This window comes from Triturus cristatus, chromosome 4_1, assembly GCF_964204655.1.
Source record: "Triturus cristatus chromosome 4_1, aTriCri1.1, whole genome shotgun sequence".
NCBI lineage: Eukaryota > Metazoa > Chordata > Amphibia > Caudata > Salamandridae > Triturus > Triturus cristatus.
In genome coordinates this window covers 1,207,937,472-1,207,958,538 of record NC_140585.1, presented here as the reverse complement: position 1 = coordinate 1,207,958,538, position 21,067 = coordinate 1,207,937,472, and the positions used below count along the sequence as shown (strand labels likewise).

Genomic DNA, 21,067 nt, shown 5'->3' with positions numbered 1-21,067 from the left:
ACCTATTCACATATTTTTTTCTACAGAAACACAAATAGGCGGAGGTACGTTTGGGCCATTACTATTGTGCAATTTTGCGTTCTGATTAGATCTATAAATTAGCAATTGAACCAATATATTTTCTTTTAACTTTGAAAACAACTTTCATTTGTTCAGATAACATACATAGTACATGTATAGCACATTCCTTCTCGTCTCCCCGAGAATATTCATGGTAGAGTTTTTTGTTAAAGAAGGGGAAAACATCAGAAATAAATGCTAGATTTGTACTAGCCAGAAAACACATTTGACCAAACTTATCAAAATCGCTTCTGCACATTAACTAACATGTAAGCTAAGACATAATTAGAGAAAACACACATTACAGGTATTGGAAACAACTACTGACAGTTTTAATAAATAGGTTTGAAATGAGCCCAAATGTTGTACATTGCAAAGGAAATAGTTCAAGTGATAAACGTTTACTGCGGCAAAAGAAAACATTCACATAAGTTTCAAGTTTTTCTTTTTGTAAACATGAATTTCATAGGCTAAATATAAAAAAGGAGTGAGATACTGAACTAATGATCTCTACAGTAGGTCCAAACAATTTAGCTGATTAATCACTTAGGGTATTCCAGTTTTAAAATTAGTTGAAATCTGCTAGTAGGGAACTGTAACCCAAACAATTATGTAATTTATTTTTTAAAAACATTCACAGGGAAAAAATACTACAAATCAGGACAATGCAATAATAAAAAAGACAATAATAAAAAAGGACAAAATGTAACCTATATTAAGTTTACCTAGCTGAGCCAACAGGGTAAAAAAAAAGTACTGATCAATATCTATACCTATTGAATGCTTGCAAGATATCTGAATTTTCTAATAGCCAACAGTAATTTGATGACTATTCATAAATCATGAGAAGAAAACACATTAATGGAATGTCTTCCAATGTTCGCTGAAGGCTGGTCAATGATTTGCCCAAGTACACACATCAACAATTATTAACAGTATGATAAATATAAAAATAAGACGAAGGAAACACATTCAATGTGTTAATGTATTAAAACACATCAAGATTTTGAATTTTAAAATTGTAAAATTACCCTAATTTAAAATAAATAGGAAAAACGTTTTATACATAATTACATGGTATGGCATTCTGAATTTGACAATTTTTAATAGTAAATAAAAATACAAATTATTGTATTTAAGATCAGCAAAACTGTCTTTCAAACATGGTTTATTGGATGCTCACTCCACTATGCTTTGTACTACTAGAAAAAAAATAAAAACAGGAGGTGCATTTTGTTTGTCTACAGTGTAGGACATGTACTATCCATGAAACTGAAGTCTTACTGATATCGTATGCCATACACACTTTTGTTACAATAGCATAGTAGTAGTCAGAATGGCAAAAGGAAAAACAAAGACAAGAAGTGTTACATTAGTGACAACAAAAAGAGTACAAAAACTAACCTGTCCCGACACGAAAATGAAATAAGAATACCATGAAGATCCAGAGAGGTTTTTGTTGTACTTGGATATCTCATACCGAGGATACTGTAACAACCATTGAGCACAATCCAAAATTTGATGTCTTACTTAGACAAATGTTAACCATTTGCGCCTGGGAACCAAATCATGAAGTTGACAGCATGCTGGAGGAGCACGTTGGTTACGTTTGCTACTATTTTACCTTGCTAACAAGTACTCTGCTCCTCTTCCCTTTCCGAATGTAACTAATGGTAAACAAACAGGCCACTTAACCTCTCCATAATCTAAAAGAAATTGTCAGTGGTTTTCCTTGGATCAGCACTAAGACTAAACGCTAGCATCCTTGTTTCTCACTGTTAACTTATGTTGAAGGAAAGGCCATTCTCTTTAGTCAAAATGGATAAGTGGGAAAGTTCCGTCTTGTGTTGAATTGAAGATTTATTTATTTTCGATCCTCAATATACATCAAATAATGACTTCATTGTAGAAGTGGGCTGAACTGCCCTTTCTTACTGTGGCCGATTCTTGAGCAAATCTTTGGTTAGCAAAGTAAAGCACCATGATGTTTTCCATCGGGAAAATGAATTTCCAACTGCTAAACTACTATCGATCATATTGTGTCGCTTATCCTGAATCCAAAAAAGCGCAGTTATTGGATGTGATAGTAATTTCCCAAAGGACTACAAATGTGCCATGCTTAGTTAACCACTGACATACTTTCATTTTATGGCAAGTAACCGCAGGTTGCCACCTTGCTTCACATAGACTGGGCACTAAGTGTACAGATCTGGAATTTCACTTCACACCATAACGTATTCTGGAAGCTGCAGTTTTGACTTGCTTTGGCATACAGTACCTGATGAGAATTTATGACAGAAAAGCCCAGGACTGGATATTTGCTTTCCAAATGTAACTCACATTGGTTTTTATTCTCCTGGGGCCACTCACAGAGAAGCCACCAGCATGCTTGCACCCTTATTTTTCAGATTCACTTTTCACTGTAAAACGAGGAATATTTTCGAATCCTTCACCCAAAGAAACAAAAACAGAAAGCTGCTAAAATAGCAGTATAGCACCATGGAATAAAAGACAAAATGACACAAAATACATAACAGTGGACTCTTAAAATGGTTTCAAAGGCACCTCAAGCCCTCAGTGCATGGGGGCTTGCATGTCACCCAAGGACGCATTCATAAGGCAATGGATTGAACTGATAGGCACCGATGTACGGCACCAAGTAAAAACCTAACTGAGCATTGTGGCTGTTGCTTTTACTATAACTCATATAGAAAGGTGAGTAGAATGTAGTTGGCCCTCCCTTTTGGCGAACCTTCATGTTTTACATTGGAAGTAAGATGTAGCAGCACATTAAATATACAAAGACTAATGTTGGAGATTTGCCTGGAACACCACCCAATTTAGTTTCTTTAGATAATGGAACAAATGTGATAGTAAAAGAGGAACAACCAAATGTTAAGGATAATAAGAAAAAAAGGTGTCTTTGAGTTGATATTTCTTATGCATTCCTAATTATTCTGTGGCATATGTTTGTAAAATGTACAAATATGCTTCAGTTATCATGAATATAAATAAGCATGAAATTGTCTTAAAGTAAATACAACTGAAAATTATGACTGACCGCTGCCTGGGGAAGAGGACAGTAAGGAATTATTTATGGAAAAGGAAACAATAAAAAGGAGTTTTCATCAAAAGGCTGCGGCACACACTGTGAAAAAGGGAATAAAGAAAAACTGGAAGAAAAATAAATGGCATAATTCAAAATGAATTCTACAAAAGTGCATAGTTTTAGAATATGGACCAGCATTGACTTTTTCATTTAGCGACATTTTCTGGCGGGCTTGCATGAAAGGAAGCAGTTGGCAAATCCCATGGTTGGAGACAAATCCTGGTCAGCAACAGAAGACTACAAGCGGAACTAAGAATACCTGCCAACGTTCTGCACTGACTTCCCTTGGTATGTGCAAAGGATTGTTATGTTACAGCCCTCAAGCATAACCCTGTCGCATTTCATAGCTACCAACACTAATTTTCTAGCTCAAAAGTATATTATATTAATATTTACATATTTAAAATATAGGCCGAGTCTTTCTTTTTATATCTAAGGGAGCAGGGGAATCTAAATTCCGTCAGTTAGCGGGTTCAGCCATTGCACTATGTGGAAAAGCAGTGACTTCCATACAAATGAACTCCCAGGAATGGCACTACACTATCAGTTGCATTGGTTAAAAAGAATGATGTAGAACTAAGATGAGCCTTTTCTCGGTTTCACTAAATTAAACCATTATGCAGAACAAGTACATAAAAATATCTTTTTCATCTGTGAAACACATTTTTAACATGAACGTCAAGATTAGTTTGTCAGCTCTGGCATGTGCAGAAGATAATGGTTATTGTCCAGTAATGCTATCCCTTTTGACACATCAGCGATCACAATGTGGTCATAAAACCAAGGGTGGGTGTGATCCAAGACAAAGTAGACATCAATATGATTTCAAATCAAGTGTTAGTTATTCTTTTCCCATCAGCGTCAAGGTTGTCCTAGACGGTAGTGACACAGTGGGGTTTCACATGGTGAAATCCGCAGAGCTTGCCTCACTCCATTTACATGTTATAGGCTACGTAGATAGGATCGAGCTGGTCAGCCAGAAAACTATCCCTAAGGTGCATGCGTTGCTTCTCTCCTCGAGAATTGATGGGTATAACCCCGGGATCCACCACCACCACTACTCCAACAATTAAGTAATGTTCATCTAGGACCACATTTGTGACCAAGGGCACCAAGTCCAGGGCTTCCTGCTCCGAGCCACACAGTTCCACCACCACTACTAGCAGGTTCGTCCACGTGAAGACAGCACTAAAATTAAGGGAAACAAGGGAAAAGTCAAAATCATACAGAGACCACAAAGATTGGAGGTATTTTTAGACACCATTTTCCAGAGTATATATTTTTCCAAGTTTAAAAAAAATCACACTGAATCGAAGAGAAAACACAAGCGGAAACTGGTGTCAGAGGAAAATACCTGTAATTTATTGATTATTTCCTACAAATATTATTTTTCTCAGCCTCTTGACAACTTCTAATGAAAGGTGAAGACTTCTTACTGCATGGAATCCCAACACCTGATGCTATTTAGGGATTTCAAGTGGTAATACTGCAAGAAGAAAGCTGGTGTACACAAATCAATAGGTACAGTTTTTTTTTAGGTATTTATTTTGCACTTCTCCCTTTAGCAATTTTGCTAGTTACAGATTTTGCATCCCTAAGTTAATCAAACATAATGTGATTGTTTCATAGCAGATCTATTATATTTATATTCTTTCATGTGTGCATGCTCCCTTGCAAATCTAATCACTGCAATGTTTTGATAGTTTAACATTTCAATGTAATAGATAGTGTAGGAAGCTGGCTGAGATATACTGTGTAACAAGTTCAGAGGTTCCCTTATGAGTGAACAGGGGCTTGCTATGACAATCCAAAGTGCTCTGTTAGGGGGAAGCGTGGTCGAGCAGCCTTAGGCTTAACACAGAGGAGTGCAACACATCTGAAAATACACACAATGGTCAATAAATGAGACAAACGACTCAAGAAGGCAATCCACATGATTTATAAAAATAGCAAGTATCTTTATATATGTTTAGGCATTAGAAAAAAATTGTTTAGGTAAGAACGTTTTTAAAGAGAAATACTTTTCAGTTCAGAAAGTGGACAGTGCAATGTTAAACTATGGTAGGAAAATGTTATGTGGTTTACCAGTTCTTGTCAGCGACTTACAGGACCCTCCCTTCTCCAGGAGTTAAGGTGAGCAGTGGGCAAGGTCCAAGGCAGCACCAACAGAATACCACCAGCGGCACTAGGGCAGCCGGATGCAGAGGTGCAAAACAGTGTAGGGTGTCAATGTTATCCTATGGAGAACGGTCGCGGAATAAATAGGCTACAGGAGGAGACCGAGAGACCAGTTTGGTGAAACCAACAAGTAGCTTTGGTTCTTGCGAGGTTGGGGGAGGTGCGGACACTTTTGTTTTTCTTCTCCTCTGGCCCAGCCATATGCGAATCAGTCTTGACCCTGTTCCTCATGGGAAGAGGCCAGCCCAAACTGCAGAGCCAGGTCTTGCCTGGACCGGAAACAAGCATCATGGGCCTGGTTTCGGGGTCACAACCCCTTATCAGCTAGACTAGCTTGAATCCAGTGGCAAAGTGAGCAAGAGACCCACGTCTGGGCATACCCTGCCAACTTAGGGCGAACAAAGCAAACACAAGGAGATGGACGGAGCGCTGAAACTTTTCACTCACCCCAGTCCCACTTCTAGGTTGAATTCATTATCTTAGTTTACCTCCTTCGCCACCCTAGTTCAGGTTTGTTCTGGGTCTCCTGAGAGCAAAACGGTCTCACCCTAGGAGGTCAGAACAGTGTCTCGAGTGGCAGGCTGGCAGAAACCATTCAGGGAGCACACCAAAGGCTGGTAGGTTTTCAGGGGGTACCTCTAAGGTGCACTCTGGGTGCATGTATTGGTGAATCCAACACTGGAATCAGTGTGGGTTTATCAATATGAGATGTCTGATACCAAACATCCGTATTTTCAGTGAAGCCATCATGTAACTGGGAAACTCGTTTTCACCAGTGTCCAGCACATATTTTAAAAAATGGCTTCCCTGGTATCTTGTACTGGCAGTCACAGGACTGACCAGCACTGGGGAATATCTGCTCATGCAGGTAGGCCCTTGCATGCAATATTAAGCACCCTGCCTTAGAGCTGTCAGGACTGCTGTAGGAGTGACTTACAGATATTACATGCAGTGTTAGTGGACATAGCACACAGGGATGTGTGAAATGTTGGGTTTTCACTTTTGTTTGCACTAAGACACGCAGCCTGTGCTAGAAGCCCTGCATGTGCTTGGTGAGGGGTCTCTTAGGGTGCGCAATTTGTGCTGCTGCTGCCCTTAGGGATCTCCTGTAGTACCTCAGGCCCTAGGTAGCAGGAGCACCATTTGGGAATTGCAGCGCCGGCCCAATGAGGAGCACATGCCCGATGATGAAGCATGACATCTTTCGGGGTGTGTGAGGGCAACAAGAGGCAAAACATGCTCTTTCCCCTGCCTTATAGGCCTATCCTACTTAGGACGTCTTTTTTTGATTCTTTTTTCTTTTTTCTTTTTACAAGGCACATGGGTTACCTTCTGGACCCTGCCCTGGAACAGTGTCCTCTTTTTGATGGAACTTTTTCAAACCAGTCAGCTTTACCTGTTGGTACAGAGAATATTGCCAAGATGTTTGCTTGTCCAGGAAGAGTGCATTTTCTGGTTAAAATACCTTTCACTGGGACATACAAAATACAAATATAGTACTACAGTACAAGCATGCCTCCAGTTTCGATACCAACAGGGTGGATTCTACATTTTATCAGAGTCGAAAATAATGAAAATCACTCAGTTGGTTTATGAGCACCCCAGGTATGTGGGCACAGAGAGGAAATGCAGTTTATAGTATGTGCTAGCAGGGCCATCATCATTACATCATAGGAACGGACCTGTTCGGTTGAATGCTACTAAGCGTTGACATGATGGGCAAATGATTTAAGACCTTGCACCAACATCTGGTGAGACCTAGAAGTCATAAATTCTAATCCCGAAAGGGCCAGCTAAGATATGTATCTTTCCTCTGTGGATAAACGGAGTACCATTAAATTGGCCAGTAGTAATACCCATTATTTTGGATAAGGGCCAACCATGAGACGCTTAAAAATCTCCCAATACAGTATCATGTATTTTAATATGACAGCAGGAACACCGAGAATAATGATGGATGAAGCCAGCACAGTCCTTTACTGACTGTAGTGCTGCATACTTTTAGGAATCATATTTTCCTAAATTCCACTCAATTAAGCCACCATAGTGTATCTGACAAGTACGTCCTCGATAATCCCATTGCTAAGGGGACCCTCAAAGTAGCACTTGTAATCCAAGTTGTCAGGGGAGATAACGGGAAGATGGCCTTGTAAAGAGGCCCAAAGTCTGTAATAATAGGACTCGACATTATCGTTTATCAAAATGCCCATTCCCTTGGTATGTACTTTCCTCTCTCATGCTGCAATCACAGTCGTAAAGCAACTGAAAACCTGTATCATGTTTAGTCGCCTGCTGAGAAACATTTGTAGCAATTTAACTTATAAAGGGACAATAGAACTGCCATACACTATGCATTTCTTCAGCTGGACACAATCTTACTATCAACAAATGTTTTGCTTTGTAATACATTTAGAAAACATGGCCTGGCAATCAGCCTCTGTATGTTAAAAGTCTGACAATCTCAGGCACTTTCAAATGGCAATCACAAAACTATCCGCCACCTGGCATATCGCTGTGACTGCTCTGTCTCGAGGACTTTTATTTATTATTATTAATATTTTTTACACACCAGTCAGATCAGCGAAGGCAGCAAAGGGGTTACAAGATAGGAAGCTAATGATCTTTGTGATAACGGACCTCAGGTAGGGTTTAAAATACACCAACAAAATTCACAAGTTAATTAACTTGATTAGTTTGTGGACTTTTCACTATTTTATGTGAAGGAAAAATTACATGCAAATGGCAGTTTTTATTTTGAGATTTTTCTCATGCTAAACCAACTATTCAAAGATTTTCATCCACTTCTTTTAAGAAAACACTTTGCCAAATTTAAGAACTGTTTTTCAAAGACTTTTTGCCCAACCTCATAAATGCCCTAAAGGACTAGTAGTAGTAAAGTAGGTTGAAAGAACGGAGTCGTCTTTACTAAATTACTGTAGATAAAGAAGAGTTACTCTAGAGGAGGTAAAGTTAGAAAACTGCACTATAGAGGCGGTCTTAGAGGAAGGTAAGAAAGTGTGATCCTGCTACCAAGTGAGAAAGTGTTTGTGTAGAAACCAAGATCATGTGAGGTGTCCAACTAGGAAATTCCACATTCTGAAAGAAGCTGGACCAATCACATGAAGCTGTTGCACAAAGGTGCAAAACATTCCTCCTGCCTGTTTAATTAACTTAGGTCCTTACCACTCTGCAATGCTCCTGTGTGTCCGAGATACAGATGTTTCAATGTCGATTGGGTGGTAGCGAAGTCCTCTTAACTCCAGTGTTTCATCTAGAGCACCTACTACGTACAGTGCATCATGCCGTTCTGCAGAGAAACAAAATTTTAGGGATTTCCATGTTAACAGGAACTAAAGTTCAATTTGGATACAAACTGTCAGTGCACCAACCTAGCTCAAGGTACAACACATTTTGAGAAAAAACACAAACTGCAGATTAGAGGGACACATGTATTAATGGTTATTTAGGGGGAAGACAAAATACTACTATGACTACTAAACATTGAATAGCATATTCATGCTCTTCGTGAAAGGTGCCTGAAGCTTGTCCGATTTAAAATCACCCTTAAACTTTCAAGATATCTGCACTATGTGTTCATGCCTAGCTAAGTGGGGTGAAGGAGTATGTAGCCCTATGTATGGTGGTGCGTGCTTTTAGACACCAGAATCCAAAATCTTATTCAAATGAAAACAGGATTCCTGCAAACGAACACATTAAAAAAGTGCCTTTCCTCAGAACCTTTCAGTTGACTTAATCCTAAAAAGGTTAAAACTCCAGGCCAAACACAATACTACTTAATACCAGCAATATATAACTAAAATATGTATTATGTGTATTGGCATTGCATAAATATAAGCTATGTGTGCATAACCTGAAACTAAACTGAAACTCGAGCAAATAAATAGCTCAGCGAGATAACATCTGAAAGTGCCATCAGCATCAAAACCTCTCGCAAGTACAGTTCACATTGCATTGAGTAGCAACACAGAACAAGTTACTTAATCTATTTATCTATTTTAATCTATCTAACTGCAGATTCCTGTACTTATGAATACCCTCCAGGCACCAGATTAGATTGAGATTTTTCTCATCAATTCACTTGTTCGCAGGTAGTTGGTGTTATGCAGCTCAATGCCGAGACTGCTGCTCCCAGGAAATAACAGTGAAGCACCATATAGCCGCCACCCCCTGTGTGCTGACATCAGTTTCTTTCTGAATTATGTCCAACACCGCTGGAGGCCGAGCCCTTAATGAATCAGGTTTGACCGCGTGCAGATCACTCTATTGGGACCTTTTTAAGGACGGAGGAGAGTTCATTCCACAGAACGAGAAGGTAGGAGGATCAGTCAGTAATCTGTGGTTAGACAGAGTATCCGCCAGAAAGAGCATTACCAAAGGTAAGTAATTTGTTCTTCTGATGGATACTTCTAACTGCAGATTCCTCACCTTGTGCATGGGTACAAGACAGTACTGCCCAAGAAAGTGGGCCAGTGGAAAAGCTCAAACCAAAAAGTCCAAAAGGAACGACCGGGCAAAGTGCCTCTATCACCGGATCTGGCTGTCAAGGCAGTAGTGCTTTGTGAACTTGTGAACTAATGCTCAAGTTGAAACTTTACATAAGTCCAAGACAGTCACTCTGCGTGCCAATATAGTGGTAGCAGCCTAAGCCCTGATGGAATGAGTTCTCAAGCCTTCTGGGCCTGCATCTTTGTCAGTGCATAGAAAATTTTGATGCAGAGAACTATCACCTTGAGATTTTGATGCAGAGAACTATACACATTGAATATTTTAAATATATAAAATAAAATATATAAAATAGACAATATTGGGCAGTGACAGTCGGAAGACTTTGAACTCCCTCCAGAGACAGGTAATCTAATCTAGGCAACCAGGGGAAACATCCACCACAACCATCTATGCTGGACTTTGGGAGAAATTCTTTGCCGGGTGAAACTCTCAACGGATACAGCCCCTACAAACTAAGTTGGTGGTTAGTTCTTTCTCAAGCTCTACAAGAACTTAGTGAGGAGTGTTAAAGGTTGTCTGCCCTATCAGTTTTTTTAAGTTAACCATATCAGCCCTCATATAAGTTATCCGTGATGCATTTTTAAAGGGGTTGTCCCACATGCTTCCACACATACCTCATGTGATATCCCTGTAGGACCTCAAGTTAATTCTCACATTTTTGATGTGTGCTCTATTTGAAACGATGCATGCTTGTTCTCTGTGCCTTTTGGCTCAAAAATCAGTTTTTCTCAGAGCAATAACACCAACTAATCACTTGAGTTAGTTTCGAGGGCTGTCCATTTAGCAACCGCGCAATACCTTGTTTCCAGACAAACTGGTGCTTTGGACTGGGAAAGGACTCCGTCCATCATGGGACCCCAAAGGAGCCTTGAGCTTTCACATCGATCGCACCAAGGACCATCAGGTGAATGATCACCTCTTTGTTGGGTTCACAAGGGCAAAGAAAGGCAAAGTGGGCAGTTCTCTGCATTAAAATGTCCTAACTCACTGAGGTGGAGGGACTGTTCTAAATTGCATGGTATTCAGAATGGTCTCTGATGAATGAGAGCCTCTGCAAAGGAGGTGTAACTTCGGCATATCAATCGTAAACCTCAAAGATGTGAGGAAGCAACCACTCGTTGTGGTATGCAAAGACTGGTATTTCCAACCTTTGAAGGTGAGCCTCACCAGCACTTTTATGAACACCCAAGAGATGCTGGTTAGCCCAAAGAGCAGCACAAAAAACTGAAAATCCTCATCTGGAACTGCAGCTAACTCCTGTGGGACTGCAGGACAGAGATGTGAAAATAGGGTTCTGCAAATGTGGTCACCTGGATCCAGGGCTTATAGGACTTGGATCAGAGTGAGCACCTTGAACCAGTATTTGTTAGCAAAAAAATCAGAGGGTGTAGATCTAAAATAGGACAAAGTTCTCTGTCCCTTTTTTGGCATCAGGAAATAAAGGGGAGTAGCATCAAGTCCCTATTTCTGAGTCTGGAAACCACTTGATGCCCACTTGTCCAAGAGAGCCCTAACGTCCTCTGTAGGATGGACAAGTGGTCCACCAGAAATCACTGTGATGTAGGTGGCATGTGTGGCTGAGTGGACAGCTAAGGTGCAGTGTATCCATCCTGAACAATTTGCAGCACCCATCTGTCTAATGTAATGATGTGCTAACCATGGAGGTAAAACCTAATCCTACCACAAATGGGACAGTCATGTGCCACTGATGGCAAGCTAAAGAGGTTTTAAAGCACTACAGGAGGCGGGGTTGGGGTAGTATGTTGCCCCGGAGAGCCTAGATATTGTTGCCTGGTTCCCGGACCTCGAAAGACGCTGGTTTGACGCTGGTTTCTGCTGTTGAGGGGGCAAACTTTATGTTTTCACTGTTGGAAGTCCCTTCCAAAGCCCTAAAGAGGGTGAAATTGCTGTGGATACCACCACACTGCCGCTGAAAGCCTGAGGGAACACGCTGGGGCTTTGTGCTCTTTAAAAGTGCTCGAGGGCCTAGTCTGTTTTGTCTCCGAAGAGAATATTTCTATCAAATGCCATTGAGCTTATCCACACGTGACGCTGAAGCACCATGTTGTTCCCGACTGCTCTGCCTGAATAGTATATGGTGTCCAGCTCAAAATTGATAATTTACTTTGCAGCCTCTTGTCCATCTTGAATGATCTGCACCAAATGAGCAAAAATCCCTCATGAACTGTGGGCAAGATCTCGACTACCACTCCCAGAAAGCATGCGAATTACGCCCCAGGAGGCAAAGGGCATTTACAGAGCATATAGCGAGACTGGAAGGGGAAAACATTCACTTCCCAAATGCTTACATGCACTTGGATTTCCTACAAGTGGTGTAGCTGCAAATGAATTTTGATTCAGGCTTCTGAAGCCTGAACTACAAGTTGGTGAAGGATGTTAGAGGAGCAGCCCTGTGTCGTCTGAAGACCAATCTATTGACTGGCTGGCAAGATCCAGGTTTAACCCACGCACCCATTAGGGTAACTGCATGTGCCTGTTTGAAAGAGAGAAACAGTTCTGAATAAGTATGACCTCTATTAGGACATTCATTTAGACCTCAACTGCAGGAGTTGGAGATCCAGAACTTCCACCGCCGTTCTGATGACCACTGCAAAGGAGGCAGATTCCTCTGTGGAGGGGCCAGGTGGGATGTGTAGTCCAGTGTTAGGAGAAATATCGAGACCACTGGCCTCCCGAAGGTCCAGAAATAAATTCTCAGCTGCATAACATTGAGATTTATCATTTCCAACATTCCCTTCATCATGGTGCTCAGAGTCTGTAACCAAAGGCATTTGTTTAGGCAAAGGTAGCGAGGTGTCGACATACAATAGGGTTTGAATCTGCTGAAGATGAGTTGCTTGTGGCTTCACCAGAGGTTGTGGTGGATTTGCTTCAGACCCAACTTCAGTGCCGGCGTTGACCTGCAGGACACCGGAAAAGATCCTGCCACCTGGTTTAAAGTTGGGGTGAGGGGGCTCACAGCATGGTCAAGAGATGCACACCACGCTGGGGACACATTCAACAATGCTGATCCAACTGGTGACCTCCTCGGATCCCTGGGGCCCAAATGTGCACCAGAGGGAGCTGGAAGTGTGCCATATATGTGCATGTTCTCTATAATGGCTTTGACCTGCTGTAGAGTCACCGATGCACCTGGAAATTCAGGCTGGATCGGGATGAGCTCAGGATGAGCAGGGTCCAAATGATTTGTCCTGACGAGGATGGCAAGATGAAGGGAAGCCCTGTTTAAACTTTCTATGTTTTTTATTGGATTTAAATTTGCAAGAAGACTTAGAATCAAAAGATGACTATTTGAGCAGTGGCGGCCGGCATGGATCTGGGGTGGCGGGCACAGGGGTAAGGGGGTGTAAAAAAAGAAAAAGACACCTACCTCCTCTCTGCTCTGTCCCACATCGTCTCTCCTCAGCGTCCGCTGAACAGGAAGCAGCAAGGATCTCCTGAGCCAATCAAAACGCTGCAATGCAGCGTTGTGATTGGTCTGAGCGCCGTAGTTCAGGCAGGGACTGGGTGTCTGGACAAGTTCTCCCCCATGCTGTAATGCAGCCTGGGGGAAAACATGCTAAGTGAGCATGACTGTTTGGGCGGCCCGAGATGGGCAGCCAAAGCGTCATGCACACTTCAGTGTGCCCACCACTCCTCCCCTACCCTGTGAGCAGAGCAGCCCCGCTCCCATGCAGGTGCAGCAAGAACAAATAAAATGATAAAGTTATTATCATTTTATTTTTCCTTTCTTTCACTGCTGCAAAGCAGTGAGTGGGGCAACGCTCCTCCACCTTAGCGGAGGAGCCACCATTGTTCTTGAGATGGGCCTCGAGAGCACATCTGTATCGTTGAGCGAGACCAGCCGTTGCACCCCTTCCGACTGGGTTTGGTACGTAGAGGTTGGCCTCACAGTACCAAATTGTTTTCAGGTTAATCCAGTAGCAGTCCTCTCACCACTTGGAGTTGTGTGATGAACTCAGGTCGTAGAGACAAACTAGATTAGGATCTGATGAGGATCTGTCACATACATCTGTTTGTCACAGTGCTTAAATCCTGTAGTTTTGAGCGGAGACATATCATTTGCACATTTAATAAAAAGTTTAGAAATATTCCTGTCAGGAGACAGATAAATGAGGGAGCTAGCTCCTGATCTGTGACCAAAGGCACAGAAAGAAACTGACATCAGGACGCAGGGGAAGTGGCTATATGTGGCTTCAGTGTCATTTCTGGGGCTTGACTGAGTTGACGTGAAACTGCATGACTACCTACCAGCGCGCAAAGCAATTGCTGAGAATATTCTCTGGATCCAATGTGGTACCTGATGGGTATTTACAAGGAGAGGAATCTGAGGTTAGAAGTATCTATCAGAAAAACAGGATTGTCCAGCAAACCTTTAAAAAAAAAAAACTTGAAATATAGGGAAAGAGAGACCAAATTAAGAATTTAATTGGAACTGTTCACTGCTAAACTGTTCTCAAAGCAAAACTGGCAGGTGAAGTGTCGTCTTGACTGTAAAGGCCAAAGCTCTTACTAAGAATTTTCAGTTTGGAGTTCACTACTTTTGAGGAAAGGGAGAAAGGGTTGAAACTGCCCATTTGAGTAAAACAATGTTTACCAATCCACAAATTACGGATGCTCTTGAACACCACATTTAAAAAAATCAGCACCTTGTATAAAATGCTGAAATTCTCTTAGTCTAGCAGAATGCTGACACTAGTTACGATTGATTATACCCAAATCTGTGGCTGGGGATGAATGTTTGATTTGTTCAGCATTCCGTTCATCTTTTGTTCTTTTTGCTTTTGTCACCCTAAATGGGTAGGGTATGCCCAGACGTGGGTGCCGTGCTCCCTGTGCTACTGGATTCTAGCTAGCCTGGCTGATGAGGGGTGATACCCTGAAACCGGTCCCAGGATGGTGGTGTCCGGTCCAGGGAGGACCTGGCCTGGCAGTTTGGGCTGGACTGGTCCCAAGAGGAGGAAGGCCAAGGCTGATGTGCTTATGGCTTGGACCTAACTGGGGTGGCGTGGTGAGCAAATAAACTATGGATTAAACGCAGATCTGTGACTGGGGGTGAATGTTTGATTTGTTCAGCATTCCATCCATCATTTGTTGTTTTTACTAACTAGGTTGCCAACATCCATGTTCAACAATAAGAACATGAAGCAAACAGTGTTTGTTTTTTCTTAGTTAAGTGAGATTAGGAAGGTGGATTTTACTGGTGTTATTCACCATTAACAGCACATCTTCCAATTAGGCACCCTCATCTCTGGCTCACGTTTCTATGGGGAGGTAATTTCAAGATGTGTGCACGGACATCCAAAGAATTTGAATTATTGGACCAGAGGATAATACTTTGGAGCATGCTTGGTCTTTTCCAACATTCCCGCTATGTTTTAATAATTTTTCATTCACCATCAAGAAATGTTGGAATTCCCAGAGCAAATGACATGTTTCCTTTTTTTTATAGTGTACTTATTCATTTATTTTATCCTTATCGTTTTCTAATGCCCATTTCAGAAATCCTAACTTGAGTGGGAGAAACCATGTTTTACACAATGTTATGATGTTGCAAATTAATTACAGCTGCTTCTTCCTGACTTTCACATTTCAGTTCTTACCTCCACTGGCATCTGTAAGCTCAGTGCGCCGAACAAAACCAAGGTATCCTGTTCTTGCCCAAAGTGTCTGTGTGTCCCCAAAGCTCAGTTTGGTGTTGAAATGATCAGCTTGAAGACTTTCATTGTCGTAGATGGTGTAATAACCGCTGGAGGTGTGAGGACTGTTCACCCAAATCTGCAGGCATCACAAACAGAGGATTTACTCTCAAGCTGAGGGTGTTAATCAATGAACCAGTAAGAAACTTTCAGGCATGATATATTTATTTATTTGAAATGTTTTATATAGTGTGAACATGATCCTCGCGGGTATCAGAGTGCTTTACAAATAATAGGGAATAGAGACGTATAGAGCCCATAGTGCCACACACAAGAACATGACAAGGCAAAACAGAAAAACAAAAAAAGATGAGGGTGGTGACCCTTCAATGTTAAGACAGATAGGTCAAAAAGACAATAACATGACAAGCAAGTAATAATAATAATTACAAAAACCAACACAGTACAGGTTAAGGCAACACCTCAAATGTTAATACAGATAGTTCAGGAAAGGCAATAACATAACAATTGAGCAATAATCATGATGTCATAATCTAGAACCAAGCAGGATCATGCTACACCTCAGATAGGAGCAGCATCAACAAAATGTAGAAACAGGTAACATGGACCAGATAGCAGTTATCCTGAGTATAGTTAACGAGTCATAATATGCTAGGAGTTTTTAGGGTCTAGGGCAGAAATTTGTTCCTAACTAGTAGTTTAACTTCTTTTTTCAAGAATGTAGCTGAGGGGTTCAGTCTTATTTCAGGGGGGAAGGAGTTCCAAATTCTTGGGGCGATGCCTTAGAAGTCTCTGCTGTAGCTTTTCTCTTTGGTGAATCTCTGTGGTTTAAGCAATACAGTGCTGGAGATTATAGAGGGTCTGGTGCAGGGGCGTCTCCTCCACTAGGGTGGAGAAGCGTCACCCCACTGCTTTCTCTCAGTGCGAGAAGCAGAAAAATAAAATGGTAAAACTACCATTTTATGCTTCTGCTTCTCACACTGCGAGAAAGCAGAAGGGTTTGGTTGGGGGCGGGCAAGTCTGCTCTAAGGCAGGGGGGGGGGGATGGGGAAACTCTTGTCCACTGCTGAGGGCGCTGACTGTTTGGTCGGCCATCTGGGGCCGACCAAACCAGTCATGCGCACTCTGCCTTTTCTGCATGCAGCCTACATAGAGAAAATGGCCTCCCCATAGGCGCCTGGCTGGGCGCCGTCCCGACCAATAACAATACAGCCATTGCAGAGTTGTGATTTGCGTAAGGGAGGGAGGCTGCCTGCTTCCTGTTCCTGCTGGAGGCAGGCGCAGACCGAGAAGACCCGGGAAAGGTAAGTTTTATAATTAACCCCCCTCCCCCCTTCCGCACGACCCCGGTTCTCTTGCAACCAATCGCCTGCCGCCCCCTCCCCGCGTGACCCTGCACCAGCTGCCCCACCCGTAAGCCATGCCGGCCGCGACTGTTCTGGAGTCTCCCGAAGGGTCAAGCTTCTGAGCGAGGTAGTAAGGGGCATTGAAGTGTAGAGCTTTGTGGGTCATGCATGCAATTTTCAGTTGATTTCTTGCTTTGTAGGAGAGCCAATTGACGGATTTCCAATATGCAATTATTTCTCTTTGATCCTGTAATGTGCCTTACGGCAGCATTAAGGGAAGCCTTTAAGGGGGATTGTTTTGGATCCAGGCAAGCCACAGAGTGTGGCATTTCCATAGTCCCACCTGGGAATCACGATTGCTTGGAGACGGCAGCTTTGAAGTAATTGCGGGGGAGGAAGGGTTTTAATCTCCTTAAGATGTTTATTTGGAGGTTTGCTCCTTTTGTGGCAGCACTAATGTGCATATTAAGGTTTTTGTCGAGAGTTATTCCCAGTGATCTTGCTGAATCAATAACTTGATGTAAGCAACTGAATGCTGTTATTTGCTTCATCCATTCATTAACAATGGGTGCCTGATTGGGTGGGGCGATTAGGAGGAATACAGTTTAGAGAGTTTTAAGTTTGAGGTGGTTGCATGAAAGTCAATTTTGAGTATTTTGTAGTGTTAAATTAAACTTGTGTTATTAGAAATCATCCTATCTGAGGATGATGTCAATGGCAGGCGACATTTAAGTAGCTACTAAGGGTGAAGAGGGATATGAAATAACATTCTTTAATAAGACAAGCGCTGGAAGTTACTTACCTTTGGTAATGCTCTGTCTGGTGGACACTAACTGCAAATACATCACATTTAGAATATTCCCAAGCACCAGACTGGACATGGAGATATTTTTCAGCCATGCTCTTCTTAGTCCTGCAGGTGGCACCATATGGCTCCTTGGTGACATCAAACTGCCCCGAAAGTTATAGAGTGGAGTCGAATATAAGTATCAACTGTGCACTGACATCAGTTTCTTTTTATTTATTTATTGGCATTTATCAATAAAGAACATACAAAATCAAGGGAGCACCAACACAACTGTCCATTTGGCGTTTGAGTTACATGATTTAATTTCACAATGCACAGAGTATTTATAATAATGAGCCAGAGAAGACATCAGTTAATTAGTCTTTCTCCTTCTGCACCATAAGAAGTGGAGCACTTGAATCGAAGGACAGGTGACTGAGTACCAAAATTTTACTTGGGACCTTATTATGGTGTTCAGGATTCCATTTTAGAGATCTCAGAGGAAGGAGCTGTTAGATGGATCATACACCAGAAAGAATGTTACCGAAAGTTCAGCAACTCATGGATACTCCTATCCGTAGATTCCTCTAGCACAAGTGTACCTCCTAAAGGTGAAGAGTCTTGTAGGACTGATTGGGCAAAATAGCCCTCCTACAAGACCTGGCTATAAAGGTAGGAGTGTTCTGTGAACACATGAACAAACGTTCACATCGCAGCCAGGCAGGTATCTGGAATCGGCAAGCCCTTTGCCAATGCCATTATAGACACTGGTGGAATACACATTCAGGCATTCTGGGGGTTCATTCTTAGCCCATGTGTAGCAGATATTAATGCAGGACTATCCACCTCCAGAGTCCCCTTTCGCACCACCGCTTTTAGGGTCAAGATGATGAAGTGTCTCCTCTTTTGAGGGGTGTGGTGGAGCAAAGAAGGAAAGCCGGATAATCAATAGACAGAAATGGAAGGCTGATACCAACATTGCCAGGAACAAATCCAAAGTCCTGAGAACCAATTTGTAGCTGAAGAAATTGCTGTAGGAAGGCTGTACCAACAGCGCCTGCAGTTCACTCGCATGCAAAAGTAACAGCTAAAAGAAGAGATTGTACTGATAACCAAAAGCTGTAGCAAGCAACTGTACATACGCTTAAATGGCATGCCCAGAAGGAATATCAGAACTAGATTTAGGTCTCACTGAGGCCTGACGAATGGTCTTGGAGGGAACATATACAGCAGGCCCTTTGAAAAAGTACTCACTACCGGTGGATTATAGAGTGGGTTGGTAAGGCAAACATAAAATGCTATAAATTGCCTACAAGTGACCCTTTACTGCGACCACTGCAAAATTTTCTAGACTGTCTGCTGGCTAGAAACATTAGGTGAGTAATACGCTGACAGATGTATCCATCAGAAATAATACATATAGATGAAGGTATACATTATATATTAAACATGTTATGCTGTAACTACCTGTTTTTTAGCATGCAGTGTTGTAGATTCAAATGCTTTGCATACTCCTGCCATCTAGTGTTGGGCCGGAATGTTTGCAACATTTTTTCTTTTTTTTTTTTTTAAGAAGTACCGAATTACAAGACTTGGGACTCCTCTCTTGGTCCACAATGCATCGGGACAATGGCTCCACCTAAAATGCTTTACCTGTTTGCAGGTGTGCAGTGTAGAGTAGTGTAGTGCAGTTTGTCTATTTTGAAAAAGGTAAGATAAGAGTAAAAACATTTGTGACTATTGCTACCTTCTGGAGGGAGAAGATGGGTGCATGTCAATCTACAGCGCCAAACGCTACAAGCAAGATAGTTACGAGGTAACATTTTTCGATTGCAACATATGAGGCTGTAGATACATATGCTCTGCATGGACTATAAAGCAGTTTCTCTTCAAAGTATGTGGAGGTAACAAGTAGGATTTTTGCATGATCTGTGTGAGTAAGTGCCATCTTTCTTGCATGGTATGCCCCCACTTTTTGCTGAATTGCTCAATGTACGTTAACTGAGTGTGCCCTGGACTCCTGCCAATCAGGTGCCCAGGTCCTATGTTCCTTCCCTAAAAACCTCAAACCCAAATTGGCAAACCCTGGCCACATGTCAGCCCCTGGTAAATGGTACCCTAGGTACCCAGGGCCTTGTGACCAGGGAAGGCCTCTAAGGGCTGCAGCACTTATTGTGCCATCCTTAGAGGCCCTGTACCCTAACACAAACACACTGCCCTTGCAGGCTCAGTGTCTGGGTGCAAGACGAAACAAAGAGTCGACATGGCACACATTCCTGTGTGCCATGCCCACAACCTACACTGCCTTGGCATACTTCAGCCACCCCTATGCCAGTGTTGTGGGCACAGGAGCATGAGCCCTGTGCCCCTACAGTACCCAGGTCCATTCCTGGGCACAGTGCTGCCATTTAAGAGTACATGGTGCTGAGAGCTCGTCAAACACGAACTCCACAGCACCATAATGGCAACACTGAAGACTGAGAAGTTTGGTATCAAACTTCTCAGCACATTAAACCCGCACTGATGCCAGTGTGGGACTTAATGTACAAAGCACTACAGAGAGCATCTTAGAGATGCCCCCTGAAACCTAACCTACAATCCACGTCTAGTCTGGGAGGCTGCTTAGGCTGCCACACAGCAGACATGTTGCTGGACCCATGGGTAGGAGAGCCCCCGCTCTCCTGGGCCTGCAACAATGCACATCCTGGGCGAGGTGCTAGGTCTCCTCCCCCAGGATGGACAGGGGGAAACTTCAAAGGCATGCCGCCTCTGTGAGCTTCCCCAGGCCACCTGCTGTACCCAGCAAACTGGCCCCCACCGGTTCTAACCCCCACTCTGGCGGGAAGACTGTCCGGAAACCCCAAATAAGGACAGGGGATATGCCAGCCTGCCAACCCCACCCCTCAGGTGGGGGAGGCGAGGTGAAGCACATCTCCGGGCGCTCGCCATCTTGAAGATGGGAGGCCCTACCCAATCCGGACTAGGCTACTGCCCCCCTCCGACAGGAGAGGGACAGGATAGGGGGTGTACCCACCCCAGGGCAGGGACCATTGGTCTCTGCCCTTCACCTACCTGTAACGCCCCTAAATCTAGTATTTAGGGGCACCCTGAACCTTCCTTCCTTAGATTCCAGATTCCGAAAAAGCAAAGAAGACCAAGAAGAAAGAAGATCTGCCGTGCAGCTGCTAAGAAGAGGAAGACACCAACTGCCTTGACCCCAGCCCTACCGGCCTGTCGATCCTTGAACCTGCTCCTGCTACATCCCGGCACCTCTTGTGGCCAGCAACTTCACAAACCCCGGAGGACCTGGCTACCTTGTGACTCTGAGCACCTGGGACTCCCATGAGCAGTGGCTCTGCTCAAAACCAGTTTTTAACCC

At 42.8% G+C, this 21,067-nt stretch overlaps 1 protein-coding gene across 2 annotated transcripts in view; it reads right to left on the bottom strand.

Moving 5' to 3' along the window:
- Nucleotides 1–368: 368 nt before the first annotated feature.
- The window catches only part of DIP2B (DIP2 acetate--CoA ligase B (putative)), a 768,291-nt gene continuing 747,592 nt past the window's right edge, over nt 369–21,067 (bottom strand). For both annotated transcript variants that reach the window (XM_085654541.1, XM_085654539.1), the window contains exons 36-38: nt 15,499–15,673; nt 8,531–8,654; nt 369–4,357 (exon numbers count right to left, since the gene is read on the bottom strand). In XM_085654541.1, coding sequence (XP_085510667.1) covers nt 4,105–4,357; nt 8,531–8,654; nt 15,499–15,673 — 552 coding nt within the window. In that variant the 3' untranslated portion in view covers nt 369–4,104. The remainder of the gene's footprint in view (nt 4,358–8,530; nt 8,655–15,498; nt 15,674–21,067) is intronic.